This window comes from Vipera berus (genome assembly GCF_964194415.1).
Source record: "Vipera berus genome assembly, chromosome: 4".
In the NCBI taxonomy this organism is placed as follows: domain Eukaryota; kingdom Metazoa; phylum Chordata; class Lepidosauria; order Squamata; family Viperidae; genus Vipera; species Vipera berus.
In genome coordinates, this window is record NC_138206.1 from 39991199 (window position 1) to 40013860 (window position 22662).

Here is a 22662-nt window from a genome sequence, read left to right on the forward strand (position 1 = left end):
AGGGCAAAAAGGTCAGCGCTTCTACGGCGGATCGGCCCCGCTTTCTCCTTTAGGCGACAGCGACTCTTTTTCACCTAGCGGAGAACCAGCAAAAAAAAAAACCAAACTTCACCCCCCCCCCCGACCCTGGGACTGGGAAAACAAGGCTCCGCCTCCAGGAGGGCGTGCCTTACAGAACGGTTCTGTTTCCGAGGTAACGACGTAGGCGTCGGGGAAGTGTGGGCGGGGCGGGGAGGGGAGGGAGAAGAGAAAGAGCTACTCGCTCGGTCGAGGCCCGACGGACAGCTGTCGTCGGTTGCTTTTCCCTTTGGTGAGTCTAGTAGCGGCGCGGATTCCTGCTCCTTTAAAAAAAAAAGGTGGTGGGGGGGAGGTGCGTCGGGTTGAGTGCTTTTCTGGTATTTTTTCCCCTCCACAGTATATCATTTTTAAAAAAAATTCAGTGAAACAGCCAGCAACTTGGAAATATGTAGGGAAATAAACCTTTACAAATTAATCCATCGCAGTGAACTCTTTCATGCAGAAGTCTTGTCTTCTAACGATAAGCCTATTGGCTACATCTGAAATGATACAATCCCCATTTAATAATAATAATAATAATAATAATAATAATAATAATAATAATAATAATAATAATAATATAAATATAAAGTTGGAAGGGACCTTGGAGGTCATCTAGTCCAACCCCCTGCTCAGGCAGGAAACCCTATACCATTTCAGGCAAATGGCTGTCCAGTCTCTTCACGCGTCTCAGCTGAGACAATAAAACAAATTTCTGGGTTTCTTAACAAATAAGTTCAAGACAATTTTAAATCGTATACAACAGACAATGCATTTTGAAAGAGGGTTGGTTAGTAGGTATTTAAAAAGCACTGCGGGTCTACAGCTGTGAGACACTTGCACAACCAATATCCAACATCTTCCAACCAAAATCTTCTATTTCCCAGAAGCTTCATCTCAGCGGGGGGGAAAAAACAATCTTCTCAATTTAATTTTTAAAGTGATGTAGCCTTTCTCTGCAAGATGAGGTCGCCTGGATTTCATAGCCTCCCCCTTTGGACGAAGAGGATTAGGATCAGCTATCCCGAAAGAGCGTGATCGACTCACGCTAACCCAAGCCAGCTTCATGGCAAAGCGAGGATTTTAAATCCGGGTTTAACCGTGTCGTTCTTAAAGCGGCTCCCCAGATGCGTAGGATTTAAAGGCGCATCGTTCTCCAGGAAGGAATTCCGGCCTTGGAATCCATCTATTTGGAAAGCACCAGCGTGGGAAATAGTGCTCTTGGTTACCCTTTAAAAATTCTGATTTCTGGGTGGAACCAGAAAAGCGAACCAGAAAAATTTACAGCTTGGTGGTGGTGGTGGGGGATGCTAGGATGCTACATCCTTAAATACCTGTCTTGCCTGATTATTTGTCAATTTCATATAAAAAGAAGAAATGGCAAATTAGCATGAAGATAAATTCAGGCGTAATCCAGATTTCCAATAATGCATCTTTTAGACCTTTTCAGAGGAACACTGAGTGGGAAAAAAACTCACTGGTTTCAGCTTAATATTTTATTTGGAAATCTGTTTGCCTACTCAGAAGAAGCAGGCTGAGTGTATTTTCTTTGTGTAGTGTTATAAATGTGATTTTTTTTCCATGTTTGCCACATCTGACTGAAAATATCATCCAGTTGTATCCAAAGGCCCCTGTAGTCCCACTATATATAAAGATGCAAAGGTTTTATAAAGCTAAACTACTGATAATACATATTGTAATGTAGAACTCACATCCTTTTAAATTAGGTGTGAAACTCTTATTTGCGGGTATGATATAATTACTGGGTTCATTTCTTGGTCCTTGAATATTTTTAATAGTGCACTGTACAGAATGTTCTGATTTTGGTTAAACTGTAAAACAATAAACATAGATCTACTTCACTAACCTCGTTGCATAATGCTTTTATGAATTGTAAAATCACATTTATACATTGAAAGAAAGATATTGTGCTTTAACAGGAAGATAAGTACCTAGCCTGTTTTGACCAGAAGACTTTTCAAATAAGCAGCTTATCTATTTGTTCCTTAAGCTAACCAACCTGCTGTGACATGATTTGCAATTATTTCTTCTCTAAGATGCTTCTGATTTAATTGTCTTAGAACCTTTGCCTTCATGTTCATCTATAGTGATTTCAATTTTTAAATCTGTCTATCTATCATCTATCTATCTACAGCCTTCAGAAACACCAAATTGTGCCATTTAATCAAAATTATGGGATTATTTGATAAACTGGCAAGTTGGCTTGGTCTGAAAAAGAAAGAAGTTCATGTTCTGTGCCTTGGATTAGACAACAGTGGTAAAACAACAATTATCAACAAGTTAAAACCATATAATGTAAGTAGACATTTTTAGTTTACTACCAATTTGGTTTATATTGTTGAAAAGCTGACATTTATCATTGTAGATATTTGTGGAAATATGGAATTGCAATATTTAATTTCAAGATAAAATTTACTCCTTTGAGAAGGAGTAAAATTAAGTAAACTTTTAATGTTAATATGGTTTATCGTTCCAAAAATAAATGCTAAATAGGAATTGTGTTTAGATTTGTAACTCAGAATTTAAAAATTAAGTATTCGTTGGACTGTAAATTTAATCTAATGAAATAAAATAACATAGCTCAATATACAGTAGAATTCAAAAGGGAATATTGTGAAAGTATTAATTACTATGATTATGATACCTTAATTCATAGTCAGGTAACTTGTTAATTATACTTAGTTTATGATTCAATTCAAACAATTAAGTAAATGGAATGTATTTCCCAACTCACTCAGCCCCCTCCCTTCATAACACTCAAAACTTTACCATTCAATTAAAAACCCTACCCATTTTTTTATATGCACAGCAACTCATGGAAGAAGGGCAGAGTTTCCATTGTGTGATTATGGCTGCCATCTTGACTTTTCCATCCTCTTCCCCCATAGACGTAGGGACCCCCATCCCCAAACCCACCTACTTCATGCACATTTCCTTGGTGGGTTTGGACCAGTCCCTCTTCCTCAGTCCAATTGGGGGTAGCTGGCAATTGCAGGAATAAAACTGGAGACCAGACTGCTGCAATCACAAAAACCTCTCCAATCTTTGGAGGAAAAAGTGAAATAGTGCCCAAATGACTAAATAAAGAAGGAACCATACCTGCTTGGCACTTGGGCAAATGCCCCAGCAGAGTTTTCCCTAACCTGGCCAAGCATATGGTGCAAATATGGTGACACTCTAGAAATTGTGCACATAAGGGAAACAAAGATGATTGGGGAGGCTGAAGGCTAAAATATATGAAGAACAGTTGTAGGAATTGGATTTGTTAACAAAAAGAAGGACTAGGGGTGACATGATAGCAGTGTTCCAATATTTGAGGGGCTGCCACAAAGAAGAGGGGGTCAATTTATTTTTCCAAAGCACCCAAAAGCAAGACAAGAAGCCATGGGTGGAAACTGAACAGAGACAGAAGCAACCTAGAACTAAGGAAAAATTTCCTGATAGAACAATTAATCGGTGGAAAGGCTTGCTTCAGAAGTTGTGCTCCAACACTGGGAGATTTTTAAGAAGAGATTGGACAGTTATTTGGCTGAAATAGTGTAGGGTCTCCTGCTTGAGCGGGGGGTTGGACTAGAAGACCTCCAAGGTCCCTTCCAACTCTGTTATTCTGTTAAATGATCTCAAACTCATTGGTTCAGTGTTAATATTGGCTACTTCTTTAATTTATCCTCTAAGGAAGATGATAAAAGAAATAGTATTAACAGTGAACCAATCAAGAACTAATATGTCAGTTTTGCCTTGTCCCATTAGAGGTTTTATGAATTTTAAACTAGTGTTACATACTAAAGGAAGTTAATGCTATTTACTGTACATACATGGGGCCCTCGTTATACATGTAGTCCTTGACTTAATCACAACTGAGCCCAGAATTTATGTTGCTGGTGAGAATTTTTAAGTGAGTTTTGCCCATTTTATGACTTTTCTTGCCACATTTGTTAAGTGAATCACTGCAGTTGTTGAATTAGTAACACAGTTAAATGAATCTGGCTTTCCTAGTCAGGCACAAATGATAATTACATGATCCCAGGACACTGCAACTGTCATAAATATGAACCAGCTGTCAAGCATCTGCATGTAAATCACATGATCATGGGAAAGCTGCGATGGTCATAAGTGTGAAAAATGGTCATAAGTCACTTTTTTCAGTGTCGTTATAACTTTGAACAGTCACTAAATGATCTGCTGTAAGTCAAGGACTCCCTGTATGCAGTTTTATGTATTTGCAGTTGATATATATGGACCAGAACTAATTATAGTAAAGGTTTTAGCACATTTGTAGGTTTGAGGATATGATTCTTATCTGTCTGCCATTTTGTATATTTGTAAAAGTATTCATTAGGCTTCAAATACATTTTCCCATTTCTGCTGCCAATCTTATCAATCTTATATCTTTTCAGTACTTCCCACTCACCTCTCATCAGCACTCCCACCTTATCTTCCCATGCACAGTTGCCAGGCTTTCCATTGCCTTTCTTTCCCACCAGGTCATTCATCCCTGACTTTTTTCACAAAATAACCCCCAAACTTCCAATCAGTCACTGGTCTTCCCTAATCCTTATAGATTCCAGGCCTCATTATCTGCAGTTTTATTATCCTTAATTATAGGGTAGAATGAAATCCCAATGAATATTGGAAGACACACAGACACATATATACATATACACACACACACACACACATATACATATACATACATATACATATACATACATATATATATATATATATATATATATATATATATATATATATATATACATATATATATATATACATATATGTATATATATATATATGTATACATATATATGTGTGTGTGTGTGTGTATGTATATATATATATATATATATATATATATATATATATATATATATATATATATATATATATATATATATATATATATATATATATATATATATATATATATATATATATATATATATATATATATATATATATATATATATATATATTGTAGCATGTCCTTGTAAGCTTTTTTTTTTTGCCTTGGTATCCCAAATCTTATTTTCAGTCTAGGATTTCAGTCCTATGTTTTATAAAGAATTGTAATGCCTTGGGTTAAAGTTATATTTGTACAATTTATATTGTGTTTTACATCCTGATTATTGTGGAATTTTATGTTTTTACTTTTCTGTGTAATTAATCCAGCGCATTTTGTTTTTCTGTAGCTTAAAATACAATAAATAAATCACCTCTATAATATTTTTTTGATTTAAATGAGCAATACTTTGTTGTTTGATTATATCTCTGTATTTAAATGCAAAATACAAAAAAAGTTGAGATTTACTGGTAGAGGACAGGAAGGCCTGGAGGAACGTTGTCCATAGGGTCGCGATGGGTCGGACACGACTTCGCAGCTAACAACAACAAAACATTGCATTGTTTTTTACGAGTAATTCATCTTCCAGTTAAGAAATAAATCATAAATCATGAATAGATCATAAATATTTTTATCTTTCTTAACTGGTACATCATTCATTCTCTATGTGTTTCTCAAAAGTTAGGAGATTCCACAGTATACTTAGATTGCATGAACAGATCTAATCCATATAGTTTTTTGAGGAACACAGAAAATGTACATTAAATATTGGATCCACATCTACAGTATTGATGAGTAACATTGAATGTTGTAATTGAATTATCGTAAGATAAACATCAGTGTCAATCCTGATGAATACCTGTTACAGAAGTTATAGGCAAATATTTAGGCTTGAAAGAAATGTATTTATTTATTTATTTGATTTCCATAACACCTAACTCCAGATCAATTGTTGACAGCTCACAGTAAAACACAATAAAAAAGTAATATATAATAATGAAAAAAGGTGGGGACAAAAAAGGTGGGGGCAAACAACACATAAAGATATATACAAAACATAACCAATAAGGGGCTCATCCAAATTAATATAGCACCTGAACAACTCACATTACAAGATAACAGGAATAACTACAACACATTGTTGAGTACTAATAAATGAAGTAAAACTAAATGTAGGTAGCATATATATTAGTGGACTGAATAAAATAAAAAAAAAACCTGCAGAGCCACCATTATGCAAAGTAAAAATTAGGGGCAAACTTAAATGATAAATATTTCTTTTTTATTCAAAAATATATGTATTCTTTTATAAGTGTTAGTATCATTGCTTGTTATACATTTTGATAATATAATTTTATTACAGCTTCAATGCACTATTATTTCAATTAAGAGAATATATATTACTGATTTTAAATATTAAAATAACAATTTGTTTTTAACTCAGATTTTTTTTTGCACAGGCTCAAGCTCAAGATATTGTTCCTACAATAGGATTCAGTATAGAGAAATTCAAAACATCAAGGTAATATGCTTTTATTCCAATATATTATATCTTTATATTATATATAATTATGCATTAAATCTTTAAAGAAAATGTTTTAGATGTAACATTTAAATTATATTTTTATTCTGAAAATGTTATGTCCTGAAACACATAAGTAACTCTGAATTGTGCATCTCACCTGTGAAGAAAGTTTCAATCAATGAACCCAAATCTATAGGAAGAAAAGGTTATTGAAAAAGACAGCTTTGATACACACATTTTCAGATAAAATCAGCACAGCTATAGTATCTACCTAAACTAGTTACTTGCTTCTTGAATAAGATCTTGGATTCAAGACATGTTGAGATCGTTTTAGAGAAACTAGTTGGAGAGAAATCATGTGACTATTTTGTTTAGATGCTCTTAGGCAGACCCACCTTGCTTCTTCTATTTCTAGCACTATTCTCATAGTTTAATAGGCGATGTTGGATAAATGAAGGCTAACTTTCTTGCAAGCAAAACACTTCCCTTTTTTCTGTTACAGACATAATCAGAAAAATACTTTACAGCTGAGCTCATCTTCCTGACCATATAATTGACTGTTAAAGCTACTGACTAGCTTTTAACAGTTAAGTTGTCGTATTCAAGCAGCTTAGAAATCTGGAAATAGATCCTGTACATTTCAGATTAGAAGGAATGCTATATAACCATATATTGGACTGCAGCTTAACAAATTTACAGAGGTAGATGTTCTTCAGGGCAAATTTTGGGAGCATGGAGAAAAATAAAAGAGAATAATGAGCAGTAGTTTTCTTTATATTTAGAAGTGCCCGGCACTGAGTAAGACAGCAGTGTGAAGATCCAATTAAGTTCTTCTCTGTTTAATATGGCTTACTTCTTTGTATAAAACTATATTCTTAATTTAGATCAGACATGTCAAACACAAGGCCCGGGGGCCGGATCCGGCCCGCGAAGTGGTTTCATGCGGCCCGCGAAGCCATCCTGGAAACAGTGAGGGAACGGCCCCCACTGCCTTGGCCCTGGCCCAGAGACCCTCCTCCTGCCAGAGACCCCCAGATCTGTCCCACTCCTGCCCAGGCCCCCATAGGCACCCTTGATGCCAACGATGTAGAGCTGGCCACGCCCACCCAGTAGGCCATACGCACTCTAGCCACGCCCACCCAGTAGGCCACGCCCACCCTGGCCATACCCACCCGGCCCCCTGAGGGCAACCGCAATGCTGATGCGGCCCTCAATGAAATTGAGTTTGACACCCCTGATTTAGATTGACACTTGTCAATAAAACTCATGCATCATATTAAATTGAATGTTAATTTTTTTAAAAATGTGTACCAGTCAGAAAGTTGTTATTACACTGAATTAGCACAATATAATTTATACAATATAGCAATCCGGAATGTGTCACAGATCTAATGCTCTATTTTATTGTTTCTTTACAGTTTATCATTCACTGTGTTTGATATGTCAGGTCAAGGTAGATACAGAAATCTCTGGGAACATTATTACAAGTAAGTCCATTTTTAACAGTAAGTCTTAGTTGTTCATTCCTCTATTAAATTTATGAACATAGTTAAAATAGTTAATAGTTAAAATATTAGTTAAAATAGTTGCACAGTAAAATTATAATTCAGTTTTTCTTAGACTTGTCTGCATTATTCTCAAGCATGAACCAAAGGGAAGGAATGATGAATTAATTGGAATAATATAAATATATATAATAAACTGTATAAAAACCTCAAACCTGAAAATAATTAGGTAATATATGAAAGACGTTAATTATCTAATCCTGTGAAAATTATTGCTATAGCAGCAAATACTACCTTTTAGATAGTTTTGATACATTTTAAATCATCACCCTTTAAAATGCCCAAATTAAATCCCTATTTTCTAGCAGTCCTGGCTGGTACACATAGTCCTTGATTTATGACTATTAATTCATCAGTTACAATAAAGAACAAAAGGACTCAACGACTGGTCCCCAAAGTTATGGCCATTGCACTGCCCCCATGGTCACATGATCATCTGGGCACTTGGTAACTCATTCACCCTAATGCTAACCCTTGCAATCATGTGATCGCCATTTGCAATCTTCCCTGCTGGTTTTCCCAGAAAGTCAGTGCCCTCTTGCACATCTTTCTTGACTTATGCCACACCTCCATGCACCCTCCCCAATCCACATGGCACCCTTCACACTTCCTTGTGCATCCTTCCCAACCTATGTGATGGTTTTCACACACCCCATGCCCCCATCGTCTCATGCAACCTTACAAACACTCCCCAACCCAGCCCTTGCATCCACTTATTCTTCCCCCACTAACAGCAATGATTTGCCTGCCTGCTGGCCTGGAACTTGTAAATTCCGCCTGGCTTCTCCACTGGTCTTTGGGATTCAGTTAACCATGGCAATTGGCACTGCAGGGACTGCCATCACTAAGTAATGTTGTCATGCTTTATGACCACATCACAGAGCAACCAAAATTCTAGACCCAATTGTCATTGTAAGTCAAGAGCTGGCTGTAAAGCAATTTACAGGAATTGCAATCCATTAATTTTTGGAGGGCTACAAGTTGCACAGCTTGGACCTTATACTTAATACAGTTATAGCTCCTTAATTGTTGAATATATAGAATAAATTAATGGCCAAATTAAGATACAAGATTTTGGTTCTTCTTGTATTAAGAATGTTTGAGTGCCTATGGAATTAATTTTATGTAACATGAATTAAAAAATTTTCCTTGAATAGTTACATGACATAATATAAAATGATTGATATATTATGGATTGATATGCTGTTTAATGGATTGAGTTATGTCTCCTTTCTCCGGTAGTTAAACATTTCACATCTTGGAAACACTAGAGTTTACTGCTTAATTAATTGTGCAAAAATTAGATAAAAGGCTGCTGCATTAAGCATATAAGCTTCTATTCCACACTATTTATTTATTTATTTTGGAAGATTCCAAATACAGAAACTTTAAAACATCACCCCATTGCAATTTCAAACGAAGTTGCTATTTTTGTTTTTAAAGTATATTGACGCTATACTCGCATACTTACTGAGAATAAATCACACTGAGCTCTATAAATGTATGAGTGCATAAATACAGAATTGTCTTTTAAACTGATTTTATAGTAGTTAAGCTTACAGATTTATCAAATTACCATACAGCTTCTAAAAGGCTCTTAATAGCCTGGATTTAAATTTCTGTAAGCAGAATTTCAGTGAGGTAAATGCCTACCTCATTTTTACAAATAGCTCCTGTTACATTCTTGCAGCACATCACATATTGAACGTGACTGTCTCCTGCTTTGGGGGCAGAGAGGGCTGCTGTGGAGTGGAAATGTAAAAATGCTATTTTACAACTTCTGTACTACAGTATACATTGCAATTTGGCATTCAAGCTAGTTTTCGAGACTTTTTTAATATTGTCTATTGCACTAGAGCACGGGTGTCAAACTCGCCATGTCACGTGACGTTCACGACTTTTTACACATTGCCAGAGCTGGGGTGAGTGCAGCCTCCGCATGATGCAACTGGCCCGACAGTTTGACACCCCTTCACTAGAGCACCTTCAAATGAACTTTCTCAGACTTACTTCATTTTCCACTTTTTAGAACTGTTGTAATTGTATGAATCAGGGGGACGCGGTGGCTCAGTGGCTTAGGACGCTGAGCTTGTCAATCAGAAGGTCGGCAGTTTGGCGGGTCGAATCCCGAGTGCCGCGTAACAGAGTGAGCACCTGTTACTCGTCCCAGCTTCTGCCAACCTAGCACGTAAAAATGCAAGTAGAAAAATAGAGACCACTACGGTGGGAAGGTAACAGCGTTCCGTGCACCTTTGGCGTCTAGTCATGCCGGCCACGTGACCACGGAGACGTCCTCGGACAAGCGCTGGCTCTTCAGCTTTGAAACGGAGATGAGCACCGGCCCCTAGAGTTGGAAACGACTAGCACGCATGTGCTGGGGAACCTTTACCTTTAATTGTATGAATTGTTCAATGCAGCATGGTGCATGAATGGATAATGAAGTGGTATCATGAACAAATTTGCCAGTCATTTAATTAGATACTCTTTTAAAAATCTACTTGTATTAATACAGATTATTATCATTGTTATTTACAAAAACCTGAATTTTAATGTAAATAGGATTTTTTTTCTTCCAAATCCTTGACTTTATTTGGATTACTGTATTCCTTGGAACAAAGAGTTTGCTAATGCACACTGCCCATCATTTCAACCTGGCTTCTACTGCTAGAAGGACCAAACCTTTTTGAGAATTATATGAAAACCAGAAATTCTGACTTGTTCATTTCCCAACAAGAATCAAAAGGTAAGAATAAACCATGGCCTTTGGTTCTGGTCCTTTAAGACAGAAACAAACCAGGGTTGCTGGTAATCCTAAACAATTTGCAGAAGCGTCGTTTTATTTAGTTGTTCTTATTAGCAAGAGGACTCAAGTAAGGGCAATTAAACAGCACATACCAGTATGCTGCTTTTCTCTATAATTTTGTGTAATTCTGAGACACAGGCTACAATACTTTTTTGCCTCATGGCTTCTTGCCACCTTACTATTCAGATTTTTCACACAATGTAATTCGTGTCTTCTGTTTTTCTATTATACAGAGATTGTCAGGCCATTATTTTTGTCATTGACAGCAGTGACGTATTAAGAATGGTTGTGGCCAAGGAAGAACTTGACACTCTCTTGACTCATCCAGGTAAGGAATCTTGTTATCATTTAGGATCCTTTTTCAGAATAAATAAAGTTCCTCTAGGAGAGCCTGTCCCCAGCTTGGTCCTTGAGGTTTTTCAACACTGCACCAGTTGATGCTGTAATAGAGCCCATCCCCCTTGCTGCTGGTGGTTCTCTTGTCTTTCCTTCCACATTTCCCAGCATTGTAGATTTACTTAATAGAACTAGGTCTTTGCACAGGGTATCTATGCATGATAATTTGGGCTGGTCATTTGTGCCAGAAGTGAGAATTCTAGATTTATTTGTACTTTGTTTACTCTGTTTGTATGACATTCTCACGAGTCTACTCCAAGACCAAAGTTCAAAAGAATCTGAACTTTCTATCATTTCCATAGAGGGTCACAGGAAAACCATTGCCTGCACAATGGTAAATTGCAACATCTGGGTATCTCTTCTAAGATGGCTTTGCTACCCTACCTACTACTAGTTTGGACTGTATTTCTTGGCAGCTGATTCCTTTAATGTTAATAGTTGATCCTGAAAGACAGAGGCTATCCTCTACTTCAGTATCTTAATTGTCCCTTCTAAGGCTGACCGCTGTACCTATTTAGTGTAACATAAATCATAATGTGAATGTGCCACATAGTTTGCGTGCTCCCAACCTAACATACCTTTTTAAGCAATTAATCCTTGCTTTTCACAGTTGGCAAATATTCTCTAATAGTTATTCTGGTCTATGTGTGATACTTTACTGTTGTTTAGAAAAAAAATCAATCTCATATATTTTGGCTTTGTTTTGAAAGATGAGTTTTAAAGTTTTTTTAAATAAATAAACAGGATATGGTGGTGCATTTAGAAATGAGTTTTCATTTGCAATAGTTTTTGTGCTTAAACGTGAGTTTGGAGGATTATTTAGAGATTTTTTCAGAAACAGATATTCTTAGTAGTCTTTCATCTTGAGAGTTGTAGATTTCAAGGAAGATACTGACCAGTGAACAACGTATGTTTCTATTTAAAACAGTTTTCATATATACAGTGACAATTTAACAAATTATTATGTTCTAGATCTTAAACACCGCCGAATACCAATTCTGTTCTTTGCAAATAAGATGGATCTTAGAGATGCTGTTTCCTCTGTTAAAGTCTCTCATTTACTGACATTAGAGAACATCAAAGACAAGCCATGGCAAATCTGGTAAAATTCTGATTTCATAACTATAAATAAAATAATATTTAATATGAATTAAATACATAATTATATTTTGTATTTGGATTTTGAATGTTCTATACACACACACACATACACACACTACCTTTTATTTTTATTTTTGGTTTCAATTTGTGTGTCCAAATTCGAAAAGTTTGATTGTGGCTTACCGTATATACTTGAGTATAAGCCGACTCGAGTATAAGCCGAGACCCCCAATTTCACCCCCAAAAACTGGAAAAAGTTATTGACTCGAGTATAAGCCGATCCGCCGTTCTGCAAGCCTCTGCCGCCAGCAGAGGCTCGATCCGCCATTTTGCAAGCCTGAATACACAGGAATACCCTGTGTGGCCGCGGCTCTCGGGGAAGCCCTGGCTGTCCGCTTCCTCGCTCCACGCTGCCATTCGGGGCCCGCGCGTTCCCCGGGCAAATCGCGGCGCCCAGCAGGCGAGGAAACACGCCCGCTCCAGTCGCCCCCCCTTCCCTCAGGAGACGCGAAGCAAGTGACCGCCCGTAGCTTACCGAGGACTTGCGCGCGGCCGAGGCTTCGGTGCTTCCAGGATCGCGCGCACCTCCCCAAACCTCCCCAAACGTCGGCAGGTCTCCGTTCCTCCTGCCGACCTTTGGGGAGGTTTGGGCGCCTCCCCAAACCTCGGCAGGTCTCCGTTCCTCCTGCCGACCTTTGGGGAGGTTTGGGCGCCTCCCCAAACCTCCCCAAACCTCGGCAGGTCTCCGTTCCTCCTGCCGACCTTTGGGGAGGTTTGGGCGCCTCCCCAAACCTCGGCAGGTCTCCGTTCCTCCTGCCGACCTTTGGGGAGGTTTGGGCGCCTCCCCAAACCTCGGCAGGTCTCCGTTCCTCCTGCCGACCTTTGGGGAGGTTTGGGCGCCTCCCCAAACCTCGGCAGGTCTCCGTTCCTCCTGCCGACCTTTGGGGAGGTTTGGGCGCCTCCCCAAACCTCCCCAAACCTCTGCAGGTCTCCGTTCCTCCGCGCAGACCTGCCGACCTTTGGGGAGGTTTGGGCGCCTCCCCAAACCTCGGCAGGTCTCCGTTCCTCCTGCCGACCTTTGGGGAGGTTTGGGCGCCTCCCCAAACCTCCCCAAACCTCGGCAGGTCTCCGTTCCTCCTGCCGACCTTTGGGGAGGTTTGGGCGCCTCCCCAAACCTCCCCAAACCTCGGCAGGTCTCCGTTCCTCCTGCCGACCTTTGGGGAGGTTTGGGCGCCTCCCCAAACCTCGGCAGGTCTCCGTTCCTCCTGCCGACCTTTGGGGAGGTTTGGGCGCCTCCCCAAACCTCGGCAGGTCTCCGTTCCTCCTGCCGACCTTTGGGGAGGTTTGGGCGCCTCCCCAAACCTCCCCAAACCTCTGCAGGTCTCCGTTCCTCCGCGCAGACCTGCCGACCTTTGGGGAGGTTTGGGCGCCTCCCCAAACCTCGGCAGGTCTCCGTTCCTCCTGCCGACCTTTGGGGAGGTTTGGGCGCCTCCCCAAACCTCCCCAAACCTCGGCAGGTCTCCGTTCCTCCTGCCGACCTTTGGGGAGGTTTGGGCGCCTCCCCAAACCTCCCCAAACCTCGGCAGGTCTCCGTTCCTCCTGCCGACCTTTGGGGAGGTTTGGGCGCCTCCCCAAACCTCCCCAAACCTCGGCAGGTCTCCGTTCCTCCTGCCGACCTTTGGGGAGGTTTGGGCGCCTCCCCAAACCTCGGCAGGTCTCCGTTCCTCCTGCCGACCTTTGGGGAGGTTTGGGCGCCTCCCCAAACCTCCCCAAACCTCTGCAGGTCTCCGTTCCTCCGCGCAGACCTGCCGACCTTTGGGGAGGTTTGGGCGCCTCCCCAAACCTCGGCAGGTCTCCGTTCCTCCTGCCGACCTTTGGGGAGGTTTGGGCGCCTCCCCAAACCTCCCCAAACCTCGGCAGGTCTCCGTTCCTCCTGCCGACCTTTGGGGAGGTTTGGGCGCCTCCCCAAACCTCGGCAGGTCTCCGTTCCTCCTGCCGACCTTTGGGGAGGTTTGGGCGCCTCCCCAAACCTCGGCAGGTCTCCGTTCCTCCGCGCAGACCTGCCGACCTTTGGGGAGGTTTGGGCGCCTCCCCAAACCTCGGCAGGTCTCCGTTCCTCCTGCCGACCTTTGGGGAGGTTTGGGCGCCTCCCCAAACCTCGGCAGGTCTCCGTTCCTCCTGCCGACCTTTGGGGAGGTTTGGGCGCCTCCCCAAACCTCCCCAAACCTCGGCAGGTCTCCGTTCCTCCGCGCAGACCTGCCGACGTTTGGGGAGGTTTGGGCGCCTCCCCAAACCTCCCCAAACCTCGGCAGGTCTCCGTTCCTCCGCGCAGACCTGCCGACGTTTGGGGAGGCGCCCAAACCTCCCCAAAGGTCGGCAGGAGGAACGGAGACCTGCCGAGGTTTGGGGAGGTTTGGGGAGGCGCCCAAACCTCCCCAAAGGTCGGCAGGAAGAACGGAGACCTGCCGAGGTTTGGGGAGGCGCCCAAACCTCCCCAAAGGTCGGCAGGTCTGCGCGGAGGAACGGAGACCTGCCGAGGTTTGGGGAGGTTTGGGGAGGCGCCCAAACCTCCCCAAACAGGAACGGAGACCTGCCGAGGTTTGGGGAGGTTTGGGGAAGCGCCCAAACCTCCCCAAACGTCGGCAGGTCTGCGCGGAGGAACGGAGACCTGCCGAGGTTTGGGGAGGTTTGGGGAGGCGCCCAAACCTCCCCAAACAGGAACGGAGACCTGCCGAGGTTTGGGGAGGTTTGGGGAGGCGCCCAAACCTCCCCAAACATCGGCAGGTCTGCGCGGAGGAACGGAGACCTGCCGAGGTTTGGGGAGGCGCCCAAACCTCCCCAAAGGTCGGCAGGAGGAACGGAGACCTGCCGAGGTTTGGGGAGGTTTGGGGAGGCGCCCAAACCTCCCCAAACAGGAACAGAGACCTGCCGAGGTTTGGGGAGGTTTGGGGAGGCGCCCAAACCTCCCCAAAGGTCGGCAGGAAGAACGGAGACCTGCCGAGGTTTGGGGAGGTTTGGGGAGGCGCCCAAACCTCCCCAAACGTCGGCAGGTCTGCGCGGAGGAACGGAGACCTGCCAAGGTTTGGGGAGGTTTGGGGAGGCGCCCAAACCTCCCCAAACAGGAACGGAGACCTGCCGAGGTTTGGGGAGGTTTGGGGAGGCGCCCAAACCTCCCCAAAGGTCGGCAGGAAGAACGGAGACCTGCCGAGGTTTGGGGAGGTTTGGGGAGGCGCCCAAACCTCCCCAAAGGTCGGCAGGTCTGCGCGGAGGAACGGAGACCTGCCGAGGTTTGGGGAGGTTTGGGGAGGCGCCCAAACCTCCCCAAACAGGAACGGAGACCTGCCGAGGTTTGGGGAGGCGCCCAAACCTCCCCAAACGTCGGCAGGTCTGTGCGGAGGAACGGAGACCTGCCGAGGTTTGGGGAGGTTTGGGGAGGCGCCCAAACCTCCCCAAACAGGAACGGAGACCTGCCGAGGTTTGGGGAGGTTTGGGGAGGCGCCCAAACCTCCCCAAACGTCGGCAGGTCTGCGCGGAGGAACGGAGACCTGCCGAGGTTTGGGGAGGTTTGGGGAGGCGCCCAAACCTCCCCAAACAGGAACGGAGACCTGCCGAGGTTTGGGGAGGTTTGGGGAGGCGCCCAAACCTCCCCAAACGTCGGCAGGTCTGCGCGGAGGAACGGAGACCTGCCGAGGTTTGGGGAGGCGCCCAAACCTCCCCAAAGGTCGGCAGGAAGAACGGAGACCTGGGGAGGTTTGGGGAGGCGCCCAAACCTCCCCAAACGTCGGCAGGTCTGCGCGGAGGAACGGAGACCTGCCGAGGTTTGGGGAGGCGCCCAAACCTCCCCAAACGTCGGCAGGTCTCCGTTCCTCCGCGCCCTGCCTGCCTGCTTCTTTCCGCTGCGGAAAGAAGCAGGCAGGCAAGGCGCGGAGGTCTGGAGACCTGCCGACGTTTGGGGAGGTTTGGGGAGGTGCGCGCGCACCTCCCCAAACCTCCCCAAACTTCGGCAGGTCTCGGACGGCGGTGGCTTGGGAGAGGTGCGCGCGATCCCGGAAGCACCAAAGCCTCGGCCGCGCACAAGTCCTCGGTAAGTTTTTTTTGTTGACTGGAGTATAAGCCGAAGTGGAATTTTTCAGCCCAAAAAGTGGGCTGAAAAATTCGGCTTATACTCAAGTATATACGGTACATTTAACTATAGAATTTTATTTATTTTATTTCAGAAAATAGCATTAATGCATAAAAATTCACAAAAACATAAAATGTGTATTAAAATATAAAACATCAGTATAAAGCACATAGCACGAGTGATGAATAAAATTACAAATAAAATTAAATTATGTACAAGCAGCTACTGGGATTACTCAACCTGTGGCTAGATATCTAGATTGTTTAACCATTGGGCAGCAGTCTCCTGGAGTGCAAGATTAGCCCCCTGGTGGTGCACCCAGGCAACATGACTTTGTCGCAGCTAGATACACATTCCAGCTGCTGGACCTCACAAGGATTTCCCCATCAAGAATAAATATCCATAATACAGTCTAAAATGTGAAACAATAAAATGTTAGTGGCAACTAACTAAACATTAAAATTAACTTGTGAAATCCATAACAATACTCTAATTGTTGTTGTTAGTTGCGAAGTTGTGTCCAACCCATCGCGACCCCATGGAGAACGTTCCTCCAGGCCTTCCTGTCCTCTACCATCTTCTGGAGTCCATTTAGGCTCACGCCTACAGCTTCAGTGACTCCATCCAGCCACCTCATTCTCTGTCGTCCCCTTCTTCTCTTGCCCTCAATCTTTCCCAGCATTAGGCTCTTCTCCAGTGAGTCCTTCCTTCTCATTAAGTGGCCAAAGTATTTGAGTTTCAACTTCAGGATCTGGCCTTCTAAAGAGCAGTCAGGGTTGATCTCCTCTAGGACTGACCGGTTTGATCGCCTTGCAGTCCAAGGGACTTGCAGGAGTCTTCTCCAGCACCATAGTTGCTTATTACTCTAATACACCATACTCTAATACATCGGAGAAAAAACAATTATATTAATATAATTACACTGAAATGATCCCTAATAAAACTTATGAAAGTAGTTTCCAACAACACAGAAAATGTACTTCAGAATGAATGGCACTTGGGAAAAGCTCAGTTTTACTGCTTTCTGGAGGGACCATCAGTGTCAGAGCTAACTTATTTATTTATTTATTTATAATGAGACTTGTATGCCGCCCTATCTCCCAAAGGACTCAGGGCGGCTAACAACAATAAAATACAAATGAATACAAATATTAAAAAAGAATTAAATTGTGTCAAAGTCCCACTAAAACCAATAAAAACATTTAAAATCATAATTAAAAACCCCATTATCATCAGTCCAGGTCGGCCTGTTGGAAAAGATATGTCTTAAGGTAACTTAATATCTAAAGGGAAACAATTCTATAATAGCAGCCACCAAGCATTGTTGTTGTTGTTTTTACTTTTATCTGCTTATATTTTATATTTTTATATTATATGGCTTATAATATAAAAGCACAAGAAATACATATTTAGTCTGATGTGAATGCTGTAGAAATCAAATTCCTGCTAAACACTGTTATAAAAAGAGCACATATATTCCTCTATATCTTGAATACACATTTTGAATACTGTGTTCTGAATAGCATGTTGAGACAGGCCTGTGTAGGCATAGTCAGAATTTTCAGAATTTTAAGACCTCTTCCAAAATGGCTTCTGGGAGAAAGATCTTGCATAGTGACAAAACATGCATCTCCACGCATATTGGTTAAAAATATTGGTTAAATAATCAATTTACTAGAAAGCTTTCTGCCATCTCTCCTTTAATCCCCTGCTTTATCATTGCCATTTTCTCTGGGGAGATGACACAATTACAAACAAAGCATTGCACTACAACTGCCCCCAAATTTAGGGGATTTGTCTGAGGCCTAGAGCCATTCTTGGAGATAAAACAAGGACACTGGCAGCTATGTCTTTGATGCCAGTTTTCTGGAACTTTTTAAAAAGTGCTGTTAAGATATAAAGTAGTGCAGATAACTTGGCATGTACCAATGTGGGCATGTAGACAAAATCCAGTGTGTTAACATCTTCAGCAGATTAGAAAGCAGGAAGTAATTTCACATTTGATACCATCTATGTTTGAAACTAGATCTTGTAAGTAAAGACCATTGTGTATGCGTATGACTCACTTGAAGGTGATTACTTTTAAAAATATTTCTTCAATTGCTTTTATCACTTACAAGAGTGTGTTCTTTCAGTGCTAGTGATGCTCTTAAAGGAGAAGGATTGCAAGAAGGTGTGGACTGGCTGCAAGGTATGTCTTTATTTTTTTCTTTCCTGTTTTTCTTTCCATAAGCCCTCCTTTTTTAAAAAAAAATATTTTCCATCATTTCATTTTGTTTTTTCCTGCCTATTTCTGCTGTCAGATCAAATTACACAGTAAGTATCCTTACAATTATTTGGATGCTTCTTTCAGTGACACACTGTCATTCAAACAAGGTTACCTCCATTTTAAAAATCCCATTTTGATTAATATATCAGCAATACTTTTATTCCTATGATTAAAGTCAATATAATGTAAAAATACTCATTTCCTTTTTTAAAAAAAATCCTACGTCATTTAAATTCATTGTAAATAATACAATAACAGTTCTAATTTCTGGTCTAAGTGTGAATATATATATTTGTGTAAATATATATATTTGTTGTATATGTTGTATACATATATATGTATATGTATACAACACACAAAAGTTCTTATTATCAAAATTTTTAAGACGCGTTTTTACTGTTTCCTGTGTAAAAGCATCTTAAAATGGGTGGCAGAATGCAACACACTAAAAAAACAATAAATTGAAAAACATATTTAAAACCAAAAGCAGTTAAAAGAGGAGGGAACAACAAATGCTGAAACAGAAGCCATCTATAGAACTTCATTCCAAGATAATTGTTCATACTCACATTACAAATATGCTGTATGTGAATTATTTCATGTAACATCACTTATAAGTCTAGCCATTCCATTAGTTGTCATAAGCCATGTACTTAAGCAATTCAAGGAAGATGATTTTGCTACTCCTGCCTTATCTGAAGTTTGCTTGCTTTAATGTTACCTACAGAGCAACAGTGTTGCTTGAGCTGCCATAACAAAAGATCAGCTGGAGGCACTTTTCTCAAAAGTAGCTTTCAGGAAGAGGCACTGGACCTCAAGTTATTTTTTCCTGCAGCAAGCAGAAGATAGCAGATAAATCTACATAAAGAGATCATTATGCCCCTTTACATCACTCTGTTAAAAGATTTAACAGAATAAGATATTGAAAATGAGTTTTGGCTTTGGCAATAAAAATACACACTTTTTGAAATAAAATAACTGGACAGCAACTAACAGTTTCATATAGTTGGTTAACACTTTATTCTAAAACTTTCCAGTCAAGAATTTTATGGTAAAAAACACCACTAGATGTCAGCAAAGATTGAAGACTGACATGTAGAGAAACCTCCTAAATTACTACATTATATGGAAATTAAAAACTCTGTAAATATTGAAAATTTTCAAATAGTATCTCAGAACTATCAATCAAAAACTAGGCTTCTGGACATTTCTGTGCAGGTACCACAAAATCTATAAACATGTGCATTACTCCTTAGTAGTCTAAAATGTTTCTGAATGGTAACAACAGTGATGGAATTTTTTTGATGGTATCCTATAAGAAAACTGTATTTTAATGTGAATTTTTATTTGTTTTTATCTAGATCAGATCCAAATAATGAAGACGTGAAAAGCTAATGAACTAATGGAAATATTAAAGATAATTTATAGATACTGAAGGCCTTGGAGACAAAAACTTTAGGCCTGTGTGTTTTCTTGTGTTGGTTTTTATAAAAGCCTTTAAAAATAAAATAGTATTTTTGCTAATAGTTCATAATGGCCATAATGTGACCAGAAATTTAGGTGTGGTTAAATAAAACAATGAAGTAATTGTACATTATTCAAAAACCTTTGCTATATTTTAATTTTTAGTTAGATGCCTTAGGGAAATGCATATTGTTATCTTGACAAAAATGATATTTGAAAAGCTTTGCATAGTGTCTTGCATTCAAAACTTCACACTGGCCATGTCTCTTTCTGAACTAAAATTAGATTTAAATTTAATAGTCACGAGAAAGAAAAAAAATGCTGTAAAACTTAAGCTAGTGCATTTCTTGTTCTTTCAAACCTTTTTTCCTCCAGCTGGGAAGACTATTTTTGTCACTTTTCTTCCGCATCCCTCATTTTTTATCATCATGTTGTATTGTCTAGCTCCACAGATCATAGTTTATCTTGTGTATAAAATAACTTCAAACCATAGTTTGAAATTTGACTTTATAAACCTGTTTTATATAACAAAGCATTGGGAAAGAAGTTAAATAAGAGTTAAGAAAAAATGGAAGGTTATTTTTGCAGACAGATAAGAGAAGAAGATGACAGGTGTACAAGCACCAAGCTAGACTGTTTTACTCCAAGCAAAATCAGTGCTTTTTCCCCAAAATACTCAGTTTTCTCTAAGAATATTATTTTCTTCTGGAATAGGCTGATCCACACATTGCAGGGCGCTTTTTACATGTTTGGAACTGTTAACATCTCAGAAGTGTGGTATTCTGGATGATACACTTCTGAAAAGGCACAAACCATTTCAATCAACCCCTTAGGCTAAGGAAATTGAACATTTCTAAAGCAGACTGTTCTATTTTGCATACCTGTACTCCCATAACACTCATAGACATCTTGCATGTCTTAGTAGACCATGTTTATCATGTAAAACAGCCCACTGCAATAGACATTTTGGTAGAAGTTTAACTTGCACAGAAATCAGCTATGCCATACAAGGTTTAGTTAGATGTGAATTGTGATTTTACAAGTTATTTGGATGCTTATGACGTGCTATTTATGTGCTAAATTATATTGTTTTCTGTAATAGCTAAAATATTTTGATAAATAAAAATACATAACTGACATGATGAATTCTGTATCTTTTAAGATGACAAATGGCATTCATGAAATGAAATAGTCTGAAATATTGTAGGGAGCATTTCCAGAGACCAGGCTTTAATTGGGAAAAATGCAAAGCAGGTAAAGCACTTGGTAAGCATTGCTTCAAGATATTATCAGATACCTGGACTAATATTTTCCCAGTTAAAAGTTGAAGGGAACAGGTTTTCATTGGAGGGTGAACCAAGCTAGCAGGACAGAACTTCCACATCTTTGGGCTGCATCAAGAGAAGGGAATGGTTGGGATTCCTTTATTATTTGTTTTGTTTTCCAATTTTGGGGCTACATAAGTCCTTGGGTGATTTTGTGCAGCTTAAAAATGAGGACAGAGGAGCAAAAGTAAACTAAAGGGGACACCACGACTACTTCAATCACAAGGCCTGGGAAAACGTAAAGCTAATCCCAAAATGTATATTGCTAAAGTACCTTTGTCATGATGCTTTGGGTAAATGTTTGATGTTATGTACACTTACAGAGAGGGAATCATCATCTAAATGATACAAACCTTACCAGAAGTAGAAGTAGGTTATTTTACTGCACCCTAGAAGGAAAAGCTATAATTATTCAAGCATAAGGTCCCTTGGACAGCTGCCAAGGCCTCAGAATATGCCTACCTAGCCACCTAATCAATGGGATGGGCCTATTTGATGTAGGGCTTAGGGTGGTGGCCTAGACTGTGAGTTCTAGGCCTCCCTTAGGCATGAAAGCCAGTTGGGTGATATTGGACCAGTAATTCAGCCCAACCCATCTCACAGGGTTGGTGCTATGGGGAAAATATGAGATGGGAAAATTTGGTATGTATACTTCCTTGAGTTAACAAAAAATGGCAGAATAAAAATATAAAGTCCCAGTTGTCGGTTAACTACTACTTACAATTTACCATTTTAATCTCAGAATTTCAATGTAATATTCAATTAATATATAGAAGTAATTCTAGCAAGAGTACTGTGCTGGGATTGCCACCATTGATCAAATAACTGATTTTATTTATTTATTTTATTTATAATTGGATTTCTATACTGCCCTTCTCCCGAAGGACTCAGGGCGGTGTACAGGGCAGTAAAAGCTTTACATACAAGAAGTTAAAATTAAATTAATTAAGCCCTAACAATAAATAATTAAAAATACCCCAAACCCTTAAACCAGGCCGGCCTGTTCAAATAAATAGGTTTTCAGATCCCGGCGGAAAGAGCGAAGGTCAGGAGCCATCCGGAGGTCAACCGGTAATTGATTCCAAAGGGCTGGCGCGCCCACAGAGAATGCTCTCTCCCTGGGGGCCGCAAGCCGACACTCTCTGGCCGACGGCACCCTGAGGAGGCCCT

The 22662-nt window shown here is 40.8% G+C and overlaps 1 protein-coding gene across 1 annotated transcript; it reads left to right on the forward strand.

Moving 5' to 3' along the window:
* The first annotated feature begins 230 nt into the window (after positions 1-230).
* Positions 231-21304, forward strand: ARL6 (ARF like GTPase 6). Its single transcript, XM_081327222.1, has 8 exons — positions 231-310; positions 2213-2373; positions 6382-6443; positions 7865-7933; positions 11048-11142; positions 12183-12312; positions 18570-18625; positions 20065-21304. Exons 2-8 carry the CDS (start codon positions 2251-2253, stop codon positions 20088-20090), a joined length of 561 nt encoding a protein of 186 aa, XP_081183348.1. The 5' UTR covers positions 231-310; positions 2213-2250; the 3' UTR covers positions 20091-21304.
* The last annotated feature ends 1358 nt before the right edge of the window (positions 21305-22662 follow it).